This window comes from Thalassophryne amazonica, chromosome 23 (assembly GCF_902500255.1).
Source record: "Thalassophryne amazonica chromosome 23, fThaAma1.1, whole genome shotgun sequence".
Lineage (NCBI taxonomy): Eukaryota > Metazoa > Chordata > Actinopteri > Batrachoidiformes > Batrachoididae > Thalassophryne > Thalassophryne amazonica.
The window spans coordinates 35,474,711-35,495,202 of NC_047125.1; the positions used below are offsets into that span (position 1 = coordinate 35,474,711).

A 20,492-nucleotide genomic window follows, 5' to 3' on the forward strand; every position below is an offset into this window, starting at 1 on the left:
TGTTGATGCCAACCGGAGCGTGGCACACTCTCCACCGTTGTGCAGACGTATACTCAAAGGGGTGACCCTCTGCTTGGGCCATGATAGACATAAATTACAAAACATTTCACAAAGCGAACATACAGGAAATGTTGACAGTGCACAGGATGGTTTCTGGAACAGACACCACACCCATCTCTGGATGGAGCTGCACCTCAGAGAGAGAGAGAAAAAAAAAAAGCAGAATCAAGCATCAGAAAAACAAATACAGTGTAATTTGTCAGCATTAAGCAACAAGAAAAACAGAAGAAATACTAAGGTGATCGCCGGCCGCTAGCCCTAAGCTTCACTAACAGACTCAGCATTTAGTTAAAGTTGAGGCCGTGACACGCTCCATTTACTAATAAAATGAATTTAAAAGAGTAAAAAGCGTAGGAACATACTATGCCAGTTTGCTAGTCATGCGAAAGGGAAAATAAGTGTGTCTTAAGTCTGAACTTGAAAGTCTCTACAGAATCTGACTTTTATTGATGCAGGGAGATCATCCCACAGAACAGGGGCACGATAAGAGAAAGCTCTGTGACCCGCAGACTTTTTATTCACCCTAGGGACACAAAGTAGTCCTGCACCCTGAGAGCGCAAAGCCCGGGCGGTACGTAAGGTTTAATTAGGTCAGCTAGGTAGGGAGGTGCCAGTCTGTGAACAGTTTTATAGACTAGGAGCAGAACCTTAAAATCTGATCTCGCTGGGACCGGAAGCCAGTGAAGAGATGCCAAAATGGGTGTAATGTGGTCAAACTTTCTGCTTTGTGTCAAAAGTCTGGCTGCAGCATTTTCAACCAGTTGGAGACCCCAAATGCTGGACTGCGGTAAACCAGAAAATAGAACATTGCAGTAGTCCAATCTAGAAGAGACAAACACATGGATCAGGGTCTCAGCATCAGCCATAGACATGATGGGACGAATCTTCACTATATTTCGCAGGTGGAAGAAAGCAGTCCTAGTAATATTTCTAACGTGGAGGTCAAAGGACGATGTAGGATCAAAAATTACCCCAAGGTTCCTCAATTTGTCAGTGTGATGTATGACACACGAGCCTAAGATGAGTGTTAACTGGTCAAATTGATCCCGATGTCTCACTGGACCAAGAACCATCATTTCAGTCTTATCAGAGTTTAAAAGCAGGAAGTTCCTAGACATCCAGCTTCTCACTGATGCAAGGCAATTTTCTAAGGATTTTATGTGGATGAGATTACCAGCAGTTATCGGCATGTATAACTGAATATCTTCAGCATAGCAGTGAAAGGTAATCCCAAAACAACGCAATATGTGCCCAAGGGGTGCTATATAAAGGGAGAAAAGCAGGGGGCCTAAGACGGACCCCTGTGGAACCTCAAATTTCATGTCACTAAGGTTAGAGGTAGTGTTATTGTACAAAACACAGTGAGAACGACTGGTCAAGTATGACGTCAGCCATGCAAGGGCACTCCCAGTAATCCCAAAATGATTTTTCCAGCCTATCAAGTAGAATATGATGATCCACTGTATCAAATGCAGCACTGAGCTCTAACAGCAACAGAACCGTAGTGGTGTCTGAATCCATTGTAAGCAGAAGATCATTCACCACTTTAGTCTCTGTGGAATGATATTTTCTAAAAGCAGACTGCAGTGGCTCAGAGATTATTCTCAGTAAGATAGTCCACGAGCTGCCGTGACACCACTTTTTCCAGAATTTTAGAGCATAATAATAGATTTGATATCAGCCGATAGTTTTTCAATACACTAGGGTCAAGATTAGGTTTCTTAAGTAATGGTTTAATCACTGCAGATTTGAAACATTTCTGTGATTAAAGGTCTGACTTTCTTTTTTCAAACCATGTTCAGACTGGGACCTGCAGCCTGACGTGCACCTGTTAAGTTAAATTAAATCAAATCAATTTTATTTTTATAGCGCCAAATCACAACAAACAGTTTCCCCAAGGCGCTTTATATTGTAAGGCAAAAGCCATACAATAATTACAGAAAAAACCCAACGGTCAAAACGACCCCCTGTGAGCAAGAACTTGGCGACAGTGGGAAGGAAAAACTCCCTTTTAACAGGAAGAAACCTCCAGCAGAACCAGGCTCAGGGAGGGGCAGTCTTCTGCTGGGACTGGTTGGGGCTGAGGGAGAGAACCAGGAAAAAGACATGCTGTGGAAGAGAGCAGAGATCAATCACTAATGATTAAATGCAGAGTGGTGCATACAGAGCAAAAAGAGAAAGAAACTCAGTGCATCATGGGAACCCCCCAACAGTCTAAGTCTATAGCACCATAACTAAGGGATGGTTCAGGGTCACCTGGTCCAGCCCTAACTATAAGCTTTAGTGAAAAGGAAAGTTTTAAGCATAATCTTAAAAGTAGAGAGGGTGTCTGTCTCCCTGATCTGAATTGGGAGCTGGTTCCAGGGGAGAGGAGCCTGAAAGCTGAAGGCTCTGCCTCCCATTCTACTCTTACAAACCCTAGAAACTACAAGTAAGCCTGCAGTCTGAGAGTGAAGCGCTCTATTGGGGTGATATGGTACTATGAGGTCCCTAAGATAAGATGGGACCTGATTATTCAAAACCTTATAAGTAAGAAGAAGAATTCTATTCTGGAATTAACAGGGAGCCAATGAAGAGAAGCCAATATGGGTGAAATATGCTCTCCTTCTAGTCCCCGTCAGTACTCTAGCTGCAGCATTTTGAATTAACTGAAGGCTTTTCAGGGAACTTTTAGGACAACCTGATAATAATGAATTACAATAGTCCAGCCTAGAAGAAATAAATGCATGAATTAGCTTTTCAGCATCACTCTGAGACAAGACCTTTCTAATTTTAGAGATATTGCGTAAATGCAAAAAAGCAGTCCTACATATTTGCTTAATATGCGCATTGAAGGACACATCCTGATCAAAAATGACTCCAAGATTTCTCACAGTATTACTAGAGGTCAGGGTAATGCCATCCAGAGTAAGGATCTGGTTAGACACCATGTTTCTAAGATTTGTGGGGCCAAGTACAATAACTTCAGTTTTATCTGAATTTAAAAGCAGGAAATTAGGTCATCCATGTCTTTATGTCTGAAAGACATATCTGCAGTTTAACTAATTGGTGTGTGTCCTCTGGCTTCATGGATAGATAAAGCTGGGTATCATCTGCGTAACAATGAAAATTTAAGCAATGCTGTCTAATACTGCCTAAGGGAAGCATGTATAAAGTGAATAAAATTGGTCCTAACACAGAACCTTGTGGAACTCCATAATTAACCTTAGTCTGTGAAGAAGATTCCCCATTTACATGAACAAATTGTAATCTATTAGATAAATATGATTCAAACCACTGCAGTGCCTTTAATACCTATGACATGCTCTAATCTCTGTAATAAAATTTTATGGTCAACAGTATCAAAAGCAGCACTGAGGTCTAACAGGACAAGCACAGAGATGAGTCCACTGTCTGAGGCCATAAGATCATTTGTAACCTTCACTAATGCTGTTTCTGTACTATGATGAATTCTAAAACCTGACTGAAACTCTTCAAATAGACCATTCCTCTGCAGATGATCAGTTAGCTGTTTTACAACTACCCTTTCAAGAATTTTTGAGAGAAAAGGAAGGTTGGAGATTGGCCTGTAATTAGCTAAGATAGCTGGGTCAAGTGATGGATTTTTAAGTAATGGTTTAATTACTGCCACCTTAAAAGCTTGTGGTACATAGCCAACTAATAAAGATAGATTGATCATATTTAAGATCAAAGCATTAAATAATGGTAGGGCTTCCTTGAGCAGCCTGGTAGGAATGGGGTCTAATAGACATGTTGATGGTTTGGAGGAAGTAACTAATGAAAATAACTCAGACAAAACAATCGGAGAGAAAGAGTCTAACCAAATACCGGCATCACTGAAAGCAGCCAAAGATAACGATATGTCTTTTGGATGGTTATGAATAATTTTTTCTCTAATAGTTAAAATTTTATTTGCAAAGAAATTCATGAAGTCATTACTAGTTAAAGTTAAAGGAATACTTGGCTCAATAGAGCTCTGACTCTGTCAGCCTGGCTACAGTGCTGAAAAGAAACCTGGGGTTGTTCTTATTTTCTTCAATAAGTGATGAGTAGTAAGATGTCCTAGCTTTACGGAGGGCTTTTTTTTATAGAGCAACAGACTTTTTCCAGGCTAAATGAAGATCTTCTAAATTAGTGAGACACCATTTCCTCTCCAGCTTACGGATTATCTGCTTTAAGATGCGAGTTTGTGGGTTATACCACGGAGTCAGGCACTTCTGATTTAAGGCTCTCTTTTTCAGAGGAGCTACAGCATCCAAAGTTATGCTCAATGAGGATGTAAAACTATTGACGAGATAATCTAATTCACTCACAGAGTTTAGGTAGCTACTCTGCCCTGTGTTGGTATATGGCATTGGAGAACATAACAAAGAAGGAATCGTATCCTTAAACCTAGTTACAGCGCTTTCTGAAAGACTTCTACTGTAATGAAACTTATTCCCCACTGCTGGGTAGTCCATCAGAGTAAATGTAAATGTTATTAAGAAATGATCAGACAAAAAGGGATTTTCAAGGAATACTGTTAAGTCTTCAATTTCTATGCCATATGTCAGAACAAGATCTAAAATGTGGCTAAGGTGGTGGGTGGGCTCATTTACATTTTGAGCGAAGCCAATTGAGTCTAATAATAGATTAAATGCAGTGTTGAGGCTGTCATTCTCAGCATCTATGTGGATGTTAAAATCACCCACTATAATTATCTTATCTGAGCTAAGCACTAAGTCAGACAAAAGGTCTGAAAATTCAGAGAAACTCACAGTAAAGACCAGGTGGATGATAGATAATAACAAATAAAACTGGTTTTTGGGACTTCCAGTTTGGATTGACAAGGCAATTGAGCAGGCACCGTCTCTACGGGGATGGGGTAATGAGGGGATGGCAGGGGGAGAGAAGCTGCAGAGAGGTGTGTAAGACTACAACTCTGCTTCCTGGTCCCAACCCTGGATAGTCACGGTTTGGAGAATTTAATAAAATTGGCCAGATTTCTAGAAATGAGAGCTGCTCCATCCAAAGTGGGATGGATGCCGTCTCTCCTAACAAGACCAGGTTTTCCCCAGAAGCTTTGCCAATTATCTATGAAGCCCACCTCATTTTTTGGACACCACTCAGACAGACAGCAATTCAAGGAGAACATGCGGCTAAACATGTCACTCCCGGTCCGATTGGGGAGAGACCCAGAGAAAACTACAGAGTCCGACATTGTTTTTGCAAAGTTACACACCGATTCAATGTTAATTTTAGTGACCTCCGATTGGCGTAACCGGGTGTCATTACTGCCGACGTGAATTACAATCTTACCAAATTTACGCTTAGCCTTAGCCAGCAGTTTCAAATTTCTTTCAGTGTCGCCTGCTCTAAGGTTGCTGGTGTCGCTAACTTCACATTTCTCAAAACAGAGTCTCCAATAACCAGAGTTTGTTCCTCGGCGGGTGTGTGGCCGAGTATGGAAAAACGGTTAGAAATGTGAACGGGTTGGCGGTGTACACGGGGCTTCTGTTTAGAACTACGCTTCCTCCTCACAGTCACCCAGTCGGCCTGCTTTCCCGGCTGCTCGGGATCTGCTGGAAGGGAACTAACGGCGGCTAAGCTACCGTGGTCCGCACCGACTACAGGGGCCTGGCTAGCTGTAGAATTTTCCACAGTGCAGAGCCGAGTCTCCAATTCGCCCAGCCTGGCCTCCAAAGCTACGAATAAGCTACACTTATTACAAGTACCATTACTGCTAAAGGAGGCAGAGGAATAACTAAACATTTCACACCCAGAGCAGAAAAGTGCGGGAGAGACAGGAGAAGCCGCCATGCTAAACCGGCTAAGAGCTAGTAGCTGCGCTAAGCTAGCGGATTCCTAAAAACACACAAAGTGAATAATGTGTAAATAATTTAGAGGTGATTCAGCAGAGGGAGTGCTTTAGTTAAGGCACGTGAAGATTACACTGTGAAACAAATCGTTATCTAGATCAATCTAACTACGTAGATTAAACAGCTAACAGATACAGCAAAACAACGCTGTGCTCCGGAACAGGAAGTGATGCAATACCGCAGTGAGAGCCAACCACCAGTAGAGGCGCCAACTGGGAAGATATCTGTGAAGTAAGCCTTAGACACAAAAGGCTGTGATTTGACACTTTTCTGCATTCAGTCCTTCATCTAAGACTGAGAGTTGAGCTTCAGACAAAACAAACTGCTTAAGTCATCAGGATCAAATGTTTTATTTGTCTTTGTGACATCACAGAGGATGAATTCTGAGCTGCGTCTCTATGTCAAGGTTTTTTCATCAGTCTTACGAGCGTAAAAGCACTTGGCGCTGCACGCGTTCATGGGCAGAATATGTAGAAATGAGTTGCTGATGGTCAGAGAACTTAAACTTTGTTTCTGGAGTGACTGCATGTTAGCGTGCTAACTGTAGCATGCTGTCTCAGGGCCAGAAGAGGAAGCGCAGCGCGTCGGTTGACAGCGGCGAGGGCAGCGTGTCGGACTCTGACTCCTCCCAGTCTGACGGAGAGAAGGAAGAAGAGGAGGAGAAAGAGGAAGAAGAGGAGGACCGTGAGAGTGGTACGAGTCACATGACCCTAAATCACCAACCAGAGAAGCCACAGCACCCCAAATGCTGAAAAAGGGTGTGTGTGTGTGTGTGTGTGTGTGTGTGTGTGTGTGTGTGTGTGTGTGTGTGTGTGTGTGTGTGTGTGTGCCAGAGCGAAGGAAGGCGCGAGCAAAGGAGCGGGAGAAGGTAGCATCAGTGAAGCCCCGCCCACTGCACCTCACAACTTCTCTATTCATCCGGAGCATCCCGCCAGATGTTTCCAAGGAGCAGATTGCTGTGGTGAGTCTGAGCAGGAAGCTCCTCCCACTCCCTCCTGTCCTCGTGTCCTCTTGTCCCTGCTGTGTGTCGGTCTGTGTGTGAGACGTGGGGTCACTGGGATCAGAGTGACCTTTGATGATGTAAGCAGTGTTCTGAGTGTATTGATGTGACTGGTTTGTGTGTAGTTGTGCAAAAGGTACCCAGGCTTCCTCCGGGTGGCGCTGTCTGACCCCCAGCCGGAGAGGAGGTGAGACTTGACAGTTGAGCAGCAGTGTTGGTTTCTGGGTAATTTATCGCTCACATCATGAATGTATGTGTGTCAGGTTCTTCAGGCGCTGCTGGGTGACCTTTGACCGCAGCGTGAACATCAAAGAGACGTGCTGGAACCTACAGAACGTCAGAGTACGAAGACACACACACACACACAGACAGACAGATACAGACAGACACAGAGAGAGACATACACACACACACATCTCTGTCTGTCTCGCTGTCTCAGCTGAAGGACTGTGAGCTGTCTCCAGTGGTGAACAGAGATCTGTGTCGTCGCGTCCGAAGCGTTAATGGTCTGACTCACCACAGACCGGTGGTCAGAAACGATATCCGCCTATCTGCTCGTCTCATTCACAGTCTGGACCAGAAGGGGGAGCTGTGGCTCCAACAGGTACACGTACCACCAAAAACTGAAGACATGCTCCCCTTATTGGACAGTTTTCAAGATCCCGCTAGACTGCGCCTATGCGCATACGTGACGACATCACAAATCTATCCGTTTAGGGAAACACAGTTTCTTTCAATAACAAGAACTGTCAAAAAACTCTTGTGTGTGGTTGGAGTTGTGTGGAGGTAGGAATAGACTTTTGAATGCTTGAATAAAGATGTCAGTCACACAAAGAAATCAAATAACAGTGAAAAGATCTTCATTGTGCCCAGAATGTTGGTATTTTGGTCATTGAACTTTCCTAGCAACGAATGTAAAGCCCTGGTCTCACTAACACTAACGAAGGACACCAAAGCCAAAACAAAACAAACCTGGATCTACATTGAATTTCGGAGGCATTGTTTAACCGGCGTCCAGCTTTGATCAGTCAGCCGCTCCGTGAGGCATCATGAAAACGGATCGGTCGGCCGCTCCGTCAGCTGTCATAACTACGGATCAGTCAGCCGCTCCGTGAGGCATCATGAAAACGGATCGGTCGGCCGCTCCGTGAGCTGTCATAACTACGGATCAGTCAGCCGCTCCGTGAGGCATCATGAAAACGGATCGGCCGACCGCTCCGTGAGGCGTCATAACTACGGATCAGTCAGCCGCTCCGTGAGGCATCATGAAAACAGATCGGTCGGCCGCTCTGTGAGGCGTCATAACTACCGATCAGTCAGCCGCTCCGTGAGGCATCATGAAAACAGATCGGTCGGCCGCTCTGTGAGGCATCATGAAAACAGATCGGTCGGCCGCTCCGTGAGGTAGTGATGGGATGATGATACCTCAAGAAGTGTATTGACACACTACACAAACTGTGTCGGCACTGTATTGACACTGTGTTGGTCACTCAATAGTGACCCTTGCAGTAGTTATAAAATAATTTCAGGTAAATAACATGAAAATAAGATGGAAAAGCTAACATACTGCAAACCCAACATCAGCCTGTGAAATATTCAATCACCTGTCCTTTATTTAAAATATGATCTCATCATTGCATAATTTCATGTGCTCAATTTGTGTGTCGAGTTAAGCTGTTCCTGAAAAGACTTTAAGCTTTGCTTAAAACCTTGTGTGTGTAAATGCTAAACTGAGTATGTAGAATACAGTGGTCCCTCGTTTATCGCGGGAGTTATGTTCTAAAAATAGCTCGCAATAGGCGAAATCCGGGAAGTAGACAGTGTTATTTTTTACAATTATTATAGATGTTTTAAGGCTGTAAAACCCCAAACTACACACTTTATACACTTTTCTCAAACAGGCATGAACATTTTCTCACTTTTCTCTCGTATGTAAACACTCTCAAAGTTCAAACCTTAGTAGAAAAATTAGACCAACCTGTTATCAGGCCCAAACATTTGTTTGAGAAATAAAAATAGAACGTTTTCCTATAAATAATTATGATGGCTTTTAGAACTAACAAATTTAATTTTAACAATCAACCTACGAGGTTGGACACGTAAGAAATTATTAATAGTGACTGACCAGTATGTCACAGTTCCTCTGACCGCACCTCTTCGTCGTGGCGCCGCTCCGCTGTCACATCTTTTTCCACTGAGTCACACCTCGCTGCAGTTGTCTTTTTCCGAGTGAAGAACACAGTTATGGGTAGTTGTTGGTGCTCTTTTTTCTTCTGGGTGAGAACATTTTTATAAACAGACACGCAGAACACAATGCGCGTGCTCTCCCTTTGAGGTGCTGCGACCGGCCTGCTTGATGAGGATGCGGAACACAATGCGCTGTAAAAAAAAAAAAAAAAAGCATGTAAAATTGGACCAAAAAAATCCGCGAAACTGCGAGGCCGTGACAGGTGAACTGCGTTATAGCGAGGGACCACTGTATAGCAAATTTGTAATGAAATTCAGAGTTAAAATTTACCTGGGGTACTCACACGAGTATCTGCCAATTCCTCATTGCCATGCCAGGCTCTATAGTGCCTCAGCATTGATGAAGTGCTCTTATTGATGTAAGATAGCCCTGTGGAACAGAGCCGACACTTCACCGGCAATAAAATAAAATGTTAATTTATCTGAAAACAATTCAAACCTCTTACCAGGAAGGAGTACAAACATATTTAATTGAAAAAAATAATAGTAAACAATGCCCAAAGGAGAAAAAGATTTACCTTATTTGGTGTCAAAAAAATCAAACGTATTCCAGACTGGGGAAAATGTCTTTGAACGACCCATGAAGTCAGTGGAACAAGATGAAGGCAGGCAAAAATCCAAAATGTAACTCCAACAGACAAACTCCATCCAACAAATCTGCAACATGTTGATACAGTTTGTTTGCTTATAAACACAATTTGGCGCAGCGCCTCCGAACAACACACTTCCTGTATCGGTCACATGATTTTCTTTTTTCTTAAAGTGATACACGCACAAATATGGGGTTTCACTCCTGTGTGTTCGGCACAGTGCTGACACACCAGCGTTGTTCGTCCCATCACTACCGTGAGGCATCATGACAACAGATCAGTCAGCCGCTCCGTGAGGCGTCATAACCAGGGATCGGTCGGCCGCTCCGTGAGGCGTCATAACCAGGGATCGGTCGGCCGCTCCGTGAGGCGTCATAACAACCAGGAGTGACTATTGACCCGGCAGCTGGGCACCCACAGTCGAACTTTGCTATTCAAACGACTGCTGTCTCTCTCTGGCCGGTGTGAGGGGTTCAGCACTCCCCTCACACCAGAACCACACTGACGAACAGTTTCTGAACGAAACTCTTCAGCAGAAGTCCATCACTCTTCAGTTTTTTGGATGACAAACAAACAGAACGCTGCCGGTACAGGAATTACGCAAAGGATGAGGAACCATCAAGACAGAAAGCAAAACGGAGTACGGACGACTTGAAGTTGTCAGGATTCGTACAGGAACGAAGCTGGACCATGGTTAAATGATGTCTCTGAAAATCAGTGTAAGTCCAGATTTATTGTTTTATTTTGGCTTCAGTGTCCTTGGTTTGTGCCGTGTGACCTGGACTTTACATCAGTATTCACACCACTGCAGTACTCCTTCTCATTCCTTGTGGGTTAACGACGACAACAAAATTACTTTCCGATAGGGTGTGGAATTCACCTCCAGTGGCCATTTCACTCCCTGGAAATCTGACAGCTGAGCAGGTGTTTCTAAAAATGCCAAACACTGGAGCGAGAGGCCTACTAACCAGAAGTCTCAGTTTCAAGATGGCGGCAGATCTTGAAAATTGTCTATTCACTGCTGATAGAGCACCCACTGCTGTTCATGTTCTTCCAGTGTGATGCACTAAAACCAGTAGTTTGACGCTGGACATCCTGCAGCACATTAACTCAGTGCGTTACCCATAATTCCTCAGCAAGCGTTCAGGGTGTGCGTGACTGTGTCACAGATGGAGACGAACCCCGTCCTGAGGAACATCACAGACTACCTGATTGAGGAGGTGAGCGCTGAGGAGGAGGAGCTAACAGGAGCCTCTGGGAGCAATAGTGCTGACGCCAAGGACCCTGGCTTGTCCTCAGAGTTTACCGTGGAGACAGATGACAAGCTGCTGAAGGTGGGAGGAGCTCTGTGTGTGTGTGTGTGTCTGCAGGTTCTGATGGTGTTTTGTTTCTGAGCTGTGCTTCCATATGAGCAGGTGCTGGACAGGCTCCTCTTCTACCTGCGTCTGGTCCACTCTGTCGATTACTACAATTTCTGCGAGTATCCCGGTGAGGACGAGATGCCTCATCGCTGTGGTCTGATCCATGTGCGAGGCCCCCTGCCTGTCGCCAAGATCACTGCAGCTGAAGGTACATGAGCCCAGTGGTAACACTCCACCTGACTGCGGTCACCAAAGCCGACATCGTCACGTTACCTAAACCAGAAACTAACGATGTTGAGTTTCGGTTTATGTCCAGCAGTAACGGCTATCTGTGGTTTTCTCACGCCATCTGCTGACGTAGCATTAGCAGGCTAAGCGGCATGCGGAGCTGCAACATCCAGGGCTGTGAAAACTCCACGAATTCCACGGATTTCATCGGGGTGGAGAGGGGGAGTGTTAGTGTTGGACTCTGTAATCGTGATCGTCACTGGGTTTTTAAAATGCCTGTTGCAAAGCTTTTTTTTTTTTTTTTTTTTTTTTTTACGACATCGTGCGCGTTTTATAAGTCTGTGGACACTGATCTGTGTGTTACAGATAGAAATCTGTGTCCTCAGATCCGCGGAAGTCCACGGAGAAAAACCCTCTCTCAAAATGTGGTTGTTGCGATATTTGTCATAAAGTGGGACTGGTTGGTTGCTACGATGATGCTGTGTGGCTGCTCCAAGCTAAATGTAGCATGTGGACATCACATACTTTAAGAGCCATCAAGTTTTTAAAAGAAGAATGTCACAGAGCAACGTTGGAGAGGTAAGATGGCGAGAAACACGATTTGAAAAAGTTTAATAAGTACAACAATCCGTGGAATTGGCCCTGCGTTTGCTTGGATCTGAAATTTCAGTTAAATATATCATATAGCAGACAAACAGATATTTGAGAAGTGAAATGAAGTTTACAGGATTTACAGAAAGTGTGCAGTAATTCGTTAAAATTAGGCAGGTGCATAAATTTGGGCACCCCAACAGAAAAAAAAATACATCAATATTTAGTAGATCCTGCTTTTGCAGAAATAACAGCCTCTAAACGCTTCCTATAGCTTCCAATGAGAGTCTGGATTCTGGTTGAAGGTATTTTGGACCATTCTTCTTTACAAAACATCTCAGGTTTGTTGGTTTCTGAGCATAGACAGCCCACTTAAAATCATACCACAGATTTTCAATAATATTCAGGTCTGGGGAGTGAGATGGCCATTCCAGAACGTTGTACTTGTTCCTCTGCTTGAATGCCTTAGTAGATTTTGAGCAGTGTTTAGGGTTGTTGTCTTGTTGAAAGATCCAGCCCCGGCGCAACTTCTGCGCTGTATAGTTGAATGATGCACAGAGACACTATCTGCAGCAAGATCATGTTGTAGGTCTTTGGAGCAGGTCTGTGGGTTGACTATGACTGTTCTCACCATCCTTCACTTCAGCTTATCTGAGATTTTTCTTGGCCTGCCACTTTGAGCCTTAACTAGTACTGTGTCTACAGTCTTTCATTTCCTCACTATGTTCCTCACAGTGGAAACTGACAGTTGAAATCTCTGAGATAGCTTTTTGTATCCTTCCCCTAAACCATGATGTTGAACAATATTTGTTTTCAGGTCATTTGAGAGTTGTTTAGAGGCTTCCATTTTGCCACTCAGAAGAGATGGAAAGAGGGGAAACATTTGCAAATGGCCACCTTAAATACAATTTCTCATGATTGGATTCATCTGTGTAAGGAGGTCAAGGATCAATGGGCTTACCAAACCAATTTTGTTGCAATAATTAGTGCTAAATGTATGTATGTAATTTATGCACCTGCCTAATTTTCTTTAAATAATTATTGCACACTTTCTGTAAATCCTATAAATTTAATTTCACTTTTCAAATATCAGCGTGTTTGTCTGCTATATGATATATTTAACTGAAATTTATGATCCAGACAACCAATGATTTATAAAGGAAATTCATGGAAATTATCAGGGGTATACAAACCTTGGCACAACTTTATTCTACAAGCTTTAGCTGTGGTTTTTGTAATGCTTTAAGTCTTTTCAGTCTTCATGAATTTTATGTAATTTAATTGTTCTGAGTTAATGCATAATTAGGTTTGCAGTTAAAAGGAAAATCATTCCAGGTCGGACTTCCACGTCATTGTCGGTTATTTCAACATTATTGACAGTTTAAATGAAAGGCTGAGTAGGGTCATTTAAATATGCATTTCTTTTGAGATTTTTTTCTTGCAGGAGATGCTGAAAATGTATCATTAGATACAAAATTAATTTTGTTTCTGGGGCCCCGTGGGCACCTAAACCCCGGCTCCTGGGGCTGTACTTCCTCCGACTCCCTGCAAATTTTTCACAATTTTCATTTCACAGCCCTGAACATGAAACAGTTTGACTTTAAAGGAGAATTCACAGTTCTTTGTTTGTTTTTTGTTTTGTTTTGTTTTTAACCCAGGGCCAATATTCAGCTTGTTTTTAGGTTAAAGGTTTCACTCTGAACTTGGGGCGTCACAGTACACAAAAGTCGCGGTTTGGTTGATATTTGTGTTTGGGGTTAATTCGGTACAGGAGCTTCAATCTGAGCTGCTGTCTGACCCATCAGAAGTGAGAGATAAAGTGGAAATTGAGCCTTTCTTTGGGTTAAACCTTTATGAATTGACTTCATCTCTTGTCATTCTAGCTGAGATGAATTTTCCCAGCAGCATGTTAAGTATTTTGTTTTTGTTTATTTATATGCAGGGACTAAAGTTCTCCATTGCTACAATGGATTTCAGTTGGGCTGCCACAAGGCAGCGTCCGCACTGCCACCGTCCTTACGGAAAATCAATCCTGGACGCAAGATATAAAATTTACAGTGATCAGAATGTTCAAAAAAATATTTTTAGAATAACGTTTTGATTTTTCTCCTGGCAGCAAGGCTCTGTGTTGTTTCTGCTGGGGGGTTCTGAGCAGTGCCATCATGACACAGCAAACAGAGTGCAGACTTTTACAGACATATTTTTTTGTTTAAAAGAGACATTTTTCAATTTATTTTCATTTTTATAGTGCCAAATCACAACAAGGTTGCCTTGAGGTCCTTCACACAAGTAAGGTCTAACCTTACCAACCTCCAGAGCAACAGTGGTAAGGGAAAAACTCCCTCTGAGGAAGAAACTTCAAGCAGACCAGACTCAAAGGGATGACCCTCTGCTTGGGCCATGATACAGACATAAATTACAAAACGAACATACAGGAAATGTTGCCGGTGCACAGGATAGTTTCTGGAACACATACCACACCCATCTCTGGATGGAGCTGCACCTCAAACAGAGAGAAAAGAAAAAACTGAGAATCAAGCATCAGAAAGACAAATGCAGTGTAATTTGTCAGCATTAAGCAACAGGAAAAACAATAAATACTAAGGTGATCATTGGCCACTAGCCCTAAGCTGTGTTTTGGGGGGGGCGTGGTTTTAACTAAATGTGGTGCAATCATGTCGAGTGTAGTTTTGAGCACTGAGTTTAAACTATCCACAAGACTGTCTACTGATGGGGCATTTTCTAAACGTGAAACTAAGACATCAGGCAGTCTTGCTTCAAGTTCAGTTGTAGTTGAGTTGATGCATTGCCGTAGTGATATATAAGGTAGTTGTCCCACTAAACACGGCAGCGAAACTGTAAACTTAATAAGTGAGTGATCAGAGACCACTAATGTAAGAGGTATGATGTTAGTATTTGTGACAGCAATACCACGTGTGAGAACCAAATCCAGGGTATTTCCACTAAAGTGCATCGAGTCCTGAATTGCTGAAAATCTAATGCATCCACAATTTCCATAAATGATGTGCAGAGGGGATCAGAATGATTATTTATATGAATGTTAGTCACCAATGATCAGAATGCTATCTGCACTAGTTAACAAGTTAGAGATGAACGCACCAAATTCATCTAAGAATTAAGAGTATGGGCCAGGATGCCTGTATACAGTGACAAAGTAATACGGCTGATTTTCATTCTTCTGACCTTGACAATATGTAGCATTGTGGGCAGAGCTGAGAATCAGACACTCAGATGAGTTATATTTGTGACCCCCAACAGCTAATAAACTAAATCTAGATTTATAAATAAGAGCAACACCCCCACCTTGCTTCGCATCATGGGGGATGTGACTAAATGTGTACGCCGGTGGGCAGGCCTCATTTAAGGGGAGGACAGCTGTAGGTTTAAGCCAGGAATCACATAACCCAATCATGTCTAAGTGATGATCCATAATTAGATCATTAATCTCTGTGGGGTGACGGTTGGACTGTTTGGGTTTAGGGGTGGTTCCAGAGTAGCATATATAAGATGCCTGGGTTTAGGTTTGAGACATTCCAAGAGAGTTGTAGGTAGTAGACACAAAATCTTTGATATTGCTGGAACAATAATTGAGGCTGTCCTCAATTTCAGCATCATCCAATGTGGTAATGGGTATTAAGTTTGCAAAGCATATCCCTCTATGATTTTTATGGGCACATCTACGGAAGCAGACCACAGTCTCAACTTGTTGAATTTCCCTCCCTGGCAGATAAACTGCACTAATTTCCCCACTAAGCTAATGGATTCCACACCCACCTTTGTCATAAACCTTTCAGGGTCTGTAATCACCTGCTCCGTGGCCTGCTGTAAATTCCTAATGTCACCCTCCCTGTAGAGCTCTATCTATGTTCGCAGACAAGATGGAGGCGCTTTCCCTAGTAGGGCGGAGGCCGTCGGACATCAGCAAGCCACGGCAGCCCCAGAACGAAGGCCAGTTATCAATAAAACTAAACCCTTGCTGTCCAGAAAATTGCACCAGCCACCTATTCAATGATATTAACCTGCTAAACGCTTTATCATTTCCCCGGGAGGGAAGACTATTAATTGGTGCTAACACATCTTTCTGGCAAGGTCACAAGTCCTCTCTATGTCCATTTTTGTGACCTCTGAGTGCTTTGTAGCGGAGAAATGTGTTTTTAGGATGTGTAGATATTATCACTTGTGGGTAATTTTACCTTGAATACTGGGGGCACCACCTATGACTGAATGATATTATAACAAGGTGTCAATAGGAAATATTAAATCAGTCTCTGATCTTCCAGTCTGAAGTTCTACAGGTCAAGATCCGATACCTCTGTAAACCATACAAATCGCAGATAACTGCATACGTTTAAAACATTTATTTAACTCAGTCAGGGTTTGAATAACAGGACATATCATAGTAAGGCAATTTTGTGATGACGAAGTTCAATGGACAATTATTATATGACGTTTATGTAATATGGTTTAGTTGCGAGAGTTTAAGAATTAATTATGTCATAGTCAGCAGGGGATTTACTTTGGTATTTATTAACGTGGGATATTGGTAATGACTGGAAATAGAATTAAATGAAGCCACTCCACTTAGATTCTGACAAAAACCAGAGCTTACTCAGGGCGCAGTGCAGGTAGATCTCTGTGAGGTCAGATGCTGGGAGCTGTCTCGTTTCCAGTCGATGAACCGTCCGTTTGCAACAGCTGATTTGAAGGACCTTGACAGAGGGACTCTGCCGGTCTCCGTGCCAGGTTTAGTTGGTTACCAGGGGCGATTTATGCTGTTAAAGCTGTGACTTTCTGACTGCGTTTCGAATCTCTGCGTGGCTCAAGTTGACCTGGATGTATATATCTTTGCAGCGCTTGCTTTGAGTGTCTTTATTCTCCATTTGCCAAAAACAAAAATGCGGCGTTCGTCGTCGTCTTTGGAAGTCAGGTTAAAGCAAAAACTTAATTCAAATAGTTTACTTTTTAGCAAAAGTGTTCACAAGATAAATTTGGAGTTTAATAAGAAAAAGGTTTTAATTTGAAAAATCGTCAAAGGAAGTACATGCGCCAGCACCGTAACTTCACAAAAAGTTGGGGTAAAAGTTAACTATGGAAGAAAAGTAAAAAGTCATTTCTTGTTGCACGCATTGACAAGAAATCAATTCAAACGTGGTTGAAAGAACAAAGGGCCATAAAACAGGATGGCAAAGGCGAGCGTCTCAAGACCCAAGAAAAGAGAAAAAGGCAAGAGCGTAAGAGCAAGAGAGCATTTCCCCAGGGGCGTGTCCTTTTAAAGGGTTAAAAGCTCCACCCCCAAGAATTCTGGGTATTGTAGTTTTTACAGCGTTTCTTTGTCTAATTTTATAATAAATCATTGTCCACTTCCTAAATTCCCGCTTAAAACCAACCAAGTCCTGTATTACAAAACTCTTGTAAACAATTACCTTGGAAACAGCGCACAACAACCATACATGAAAACAAGCACACATTTGATAAACTTTCTACAATCTATGGTCAGAACAAAATGCACAGGATATATAAATTCCATGTGTGGGGTTAAATGATCACGTTTGTTTCTTTCCTGTTTTTCTTTTTTTTTCTTGTTACAACAAACAGTAGTACAACTTTTTAAATGTAACTTCAACTTTACAAGACCATGCGAATTGGGCATGTGTCCTTCCCCAATTCGTCCAAAGAGGTCACTCTTGTTCCACATACTGGAAGAGGCTGGTTTTGGGTTTTATCTTAAAACATGAAATCCGTCAATCTGAAGTCGATTTTGACCAGGAAAACTGTATTGTGATCTCCAAGTTGATAGTAGTTCATCTGTGATATGAACGTATTGGAATTTTTCTGTTAAGACAAAGTTCTGGGGCTTTGGGGAAAATTTGTTCCTCTTGGGTCTTTGTTTTTAGAGGAAAAAGGGGGATCCTGACCATCTGGCTTTGGGAACTGGTGCCACATGTACATAAGGGCTGGATTGTCATTCCTACACTCATATTGTTATATTTAATAAAAAATAATAAGCGCACACAGCTACTGCTGACACTGCCTGCTGCTGACGCTGCGTTCAATGTTACAAAAACTAAGTAAACGATTACAAAACCATCAAGAATGGCAGCAAAACCAAATATGGACAAATTGAGGTTTTTGGCGGCATTTGTTCAAATTTTTCGACAGTTTAAAAATCCTGACGAAGCCCCAGATGCTGGAATGAAGCTGTGCAAAGGTTACACGATGCCAACGAAAGTCCAGATTTCTTGTTTTGTTTGGGCTTCATTGCCCTTTAAGTGCCATGTGACTGGGCCTTTACAGTAATTCAAATAAAAGGTCAGTTTGTTTTCTGTCTAAACTCAAATATGTACTGATCTCATCCTGGGACAGCAACTCCACACAAATGCAGATCACTACACTTTCACTTTGAGGGTCGTGTTTTGGAAGAAAAAGGTAAATTAATCAATTCCACTTATGGTTCCAAAGTTTCTGATTGGAATCATCTCACTTTAACTGCCTGTTTCCTCATTTTGCCTCAGTCACAGACAGCAGATTGAGGGTGTGGCTACACCTCCTGCACTGAGCATGACATGAGAGTGACACAGTGTGTGGAAATGAGATGAAATGTCGGTAACTTGCAGGAACAAATAAGCATGCGTCAGTGATCTTACTGTTCAGAGTCGTACTGTGTATTCTGCGTACAGGTCTGTAAACCGAACCCTCGCCTGTGTACCGTACAGTTCAGTACAAATACACGGATTGTGACGCCCCTGCTCTGAACTGAAAACTGTTTTTATGGGTCCAGTGTTTAGTTTGATCATTAAACTCCGGGAGTGCTTTGAGAATCAATGAGGTCAAATATTCCATGTTTTGACTACACCTCAAAAAATCTCATTTTAAAGCCACTGATGAGCAAACTGCTTAACTCAACGTTCACCTGCAGTCGTCCATAAAATTCCACAATTTTCTCATCAAACCAGAAAATTTCACTATCTGTCCATAAAAGTCTGTAAAATTCAATATTTTGTCACCAAAAATCCATGAAATTCCAAAGTTTGTCCTTAAAAGTGCATAAAAATCTGAAGTTTGCCCATAAAATTCCAAAATAAGTTGAGTGCTGTAATGTGATTGGACAGTGAGCGAGCATCAGAGGATGTGTGAGGAGCGTCTGGCCCACCTGTTGACTCCTGCAGATACTCTGAAAGATGACGAGGCGGTCCGACTGGGCCGCAAAGACTCCGAACAGGAGGTGAGACGCCTGTGTCCTGGTGTTAAAAATTTTAATATTTTGAAAGTACTAATGTGGGTGTGTCCATCCAGGTGGAAAAGTTCCTGTCGGCAAATACTCAGGAGCTCAGTAAAGACAAATGGCTGTGTCCTCTGAGTGGGAAAAAGTTCAAGGTGACCTCATGTAGCTGCACATCCACACACAGCCGCCCGGTGTGACTGGTTACCATGGTAACATGTTTCCTGTTTTTTTTTTTTTTTTTTTTTTTGGACCAGGCACCAGAGTTTGTCCGTAAACACATACTGAATAAGCACGCTGAGAAGGTCGCTGCTGTCCGACAGGAAGTCGACTTCTTCAACAACTTCCTCTCTGATACCAAGAGACCCACCCTGCCAGAAAGCAAGCCCCTCCCACCAACTGCACAAGGTGAAAGATGTCAGGACTGATGCTGACAGCTTCTCTTTTTTTTTTTTTTTTTTTTTTTTTTTTTTTTTTTTTTTTTTTGATAGCTGTAAATGTCCATCTTCAGGTGGAACAGATGCTTCTGATGCTCACATCATCTCTCCCTCTTTTAGCTCCTCCCCCTGGAGTACCAGGCTTTCCAGCTCAGCCACCACAGCAGCAAAGTCTTCTGGGATACCCTCCAGGAGTCAGACCTCTGATGCCGGGCTTTCCTGGTACGTTTCGCGTTCACAGAACCTGTAAAGTGGCATCCAGACGCGCTGTAAGCATGTAAACTGTGTTCTAGGCACCGTGCCCCCCTACCCCTCGAACCAGTTTGGGGTCGGACGTGGAAACTACGACAACTTCCGAGGCCCTTTAGGAGGAGGCGGCGTGTTTCCAGGGAAACAGCGGAACAGCAGGTAGAGCTGAGGGAGGTGGTGAAGGTGCGGATTGAGCACACACATTGATTATTGATTATTGGTTCCGGTCTGTGCACAGGGGTATGCGAGGGGATCCCCGGTCCATCATAGAGTACAGAGACCTGGACGCTCCAGATGACCTGGACTTCTTTTGAAGGCCATCAGGGCCAAGATGAACAATGGGACATTTTTTTTAACCTTTTTTTATTCCTGCATTCTCGTTATTCTTCTGTCCGTCTGTGTTTGTGTCCTGTTGGGTTTGGAGGACGACACTCTGCTGGTCGGGCGGGAACTTCGGTATCATTTGTTCTCCTGATCAGTAAAGACCAGGAGCAGCTTCATCGTCACACTAACTGAAGGAGTCATCGGCTGTATCAAGGTCATGTTTTAATTGGAAGATGGGTCAAATGAACAGGAAGTGGTGATTTTGTGAGGGTTTGTTTGAGACAAAAAATAAAAGGTAAGTGTTTTT

At 42.9% G+C, this 20,492-nt stretch overlaps 2 protein-coding genes across 2 annotated transcripts in view; one reads left to right on the forward strand and one right to left on the reverse strand.

Annotated features, from left to right (window-relative positions):
- Positions 1–3,241, reverse strand: part of ift46 (intraflagellar transport 46 homolog (Chlamydomonas)) — a 15,681-nt gene extending 12,440 nt beyond the window's left edge. The window contains exon 1 of the mRNA XM_034164424.1: positions 3,236–3,241. The gene's annotated coding sequence lies outside the window, so the exon portion shown is untranslated. The remainder of the gene's footprint in view (positions 1–3,235) is intronic.
- The window catches only part of LOC117504940 (serrate RNA effector molecule homolog), a 27,902-nt gene extending 7,410 nt beyond the window's left edge, over positions 1–20,492 (forward strand). Inside the window, exons 9-21 of the mRNA XM_034164420.1 lie at positions 6,479–6,611; positions 6,752–6,879; positions 7,044–7,105; positions 7,182–7,260; positions 7,358–7,522; positions 10,925–11,089; positions 11,171–11,324; positions 19,066–19,178; positions 19,250–19,330; positions 19,433–19,583; positions 19,733–19,834; positions 19,906–20,020; positions 20,100–20,492. Coding sequence (XP_034020311.1) covers positions 6,479–6,611; positions 6,752–6,879; positions 7,044–7,105; positions 7,182–7,260; positions 7,358–7,522; positions 10,925–11,089; positions 11,171–11,324; positions 19,066–19,178; positions 19,250–19,330; positions 19,433–19,583; positions 19,733–19,834; positions 19,906–20,020; positions 20,100–20,175 — 1,524 coding nt within the window. The 3' untranslated portion in view covers positions 20,176–20,492. The remainder of the gene's footprint in view (positions 1–6,478; positions 6,612–6,751; positions 6,880–7,043; positions 7,106–7,181; positions 7,261–7,357; positions 7,523–10,924; positions 11,090–11,170; positions 11,325–19,065; positions 19,179–19,249; positions 19,331–19,432; positions 19,584–19,732; positions 19,835–19,905; positions 20,021–20,099) is intronic.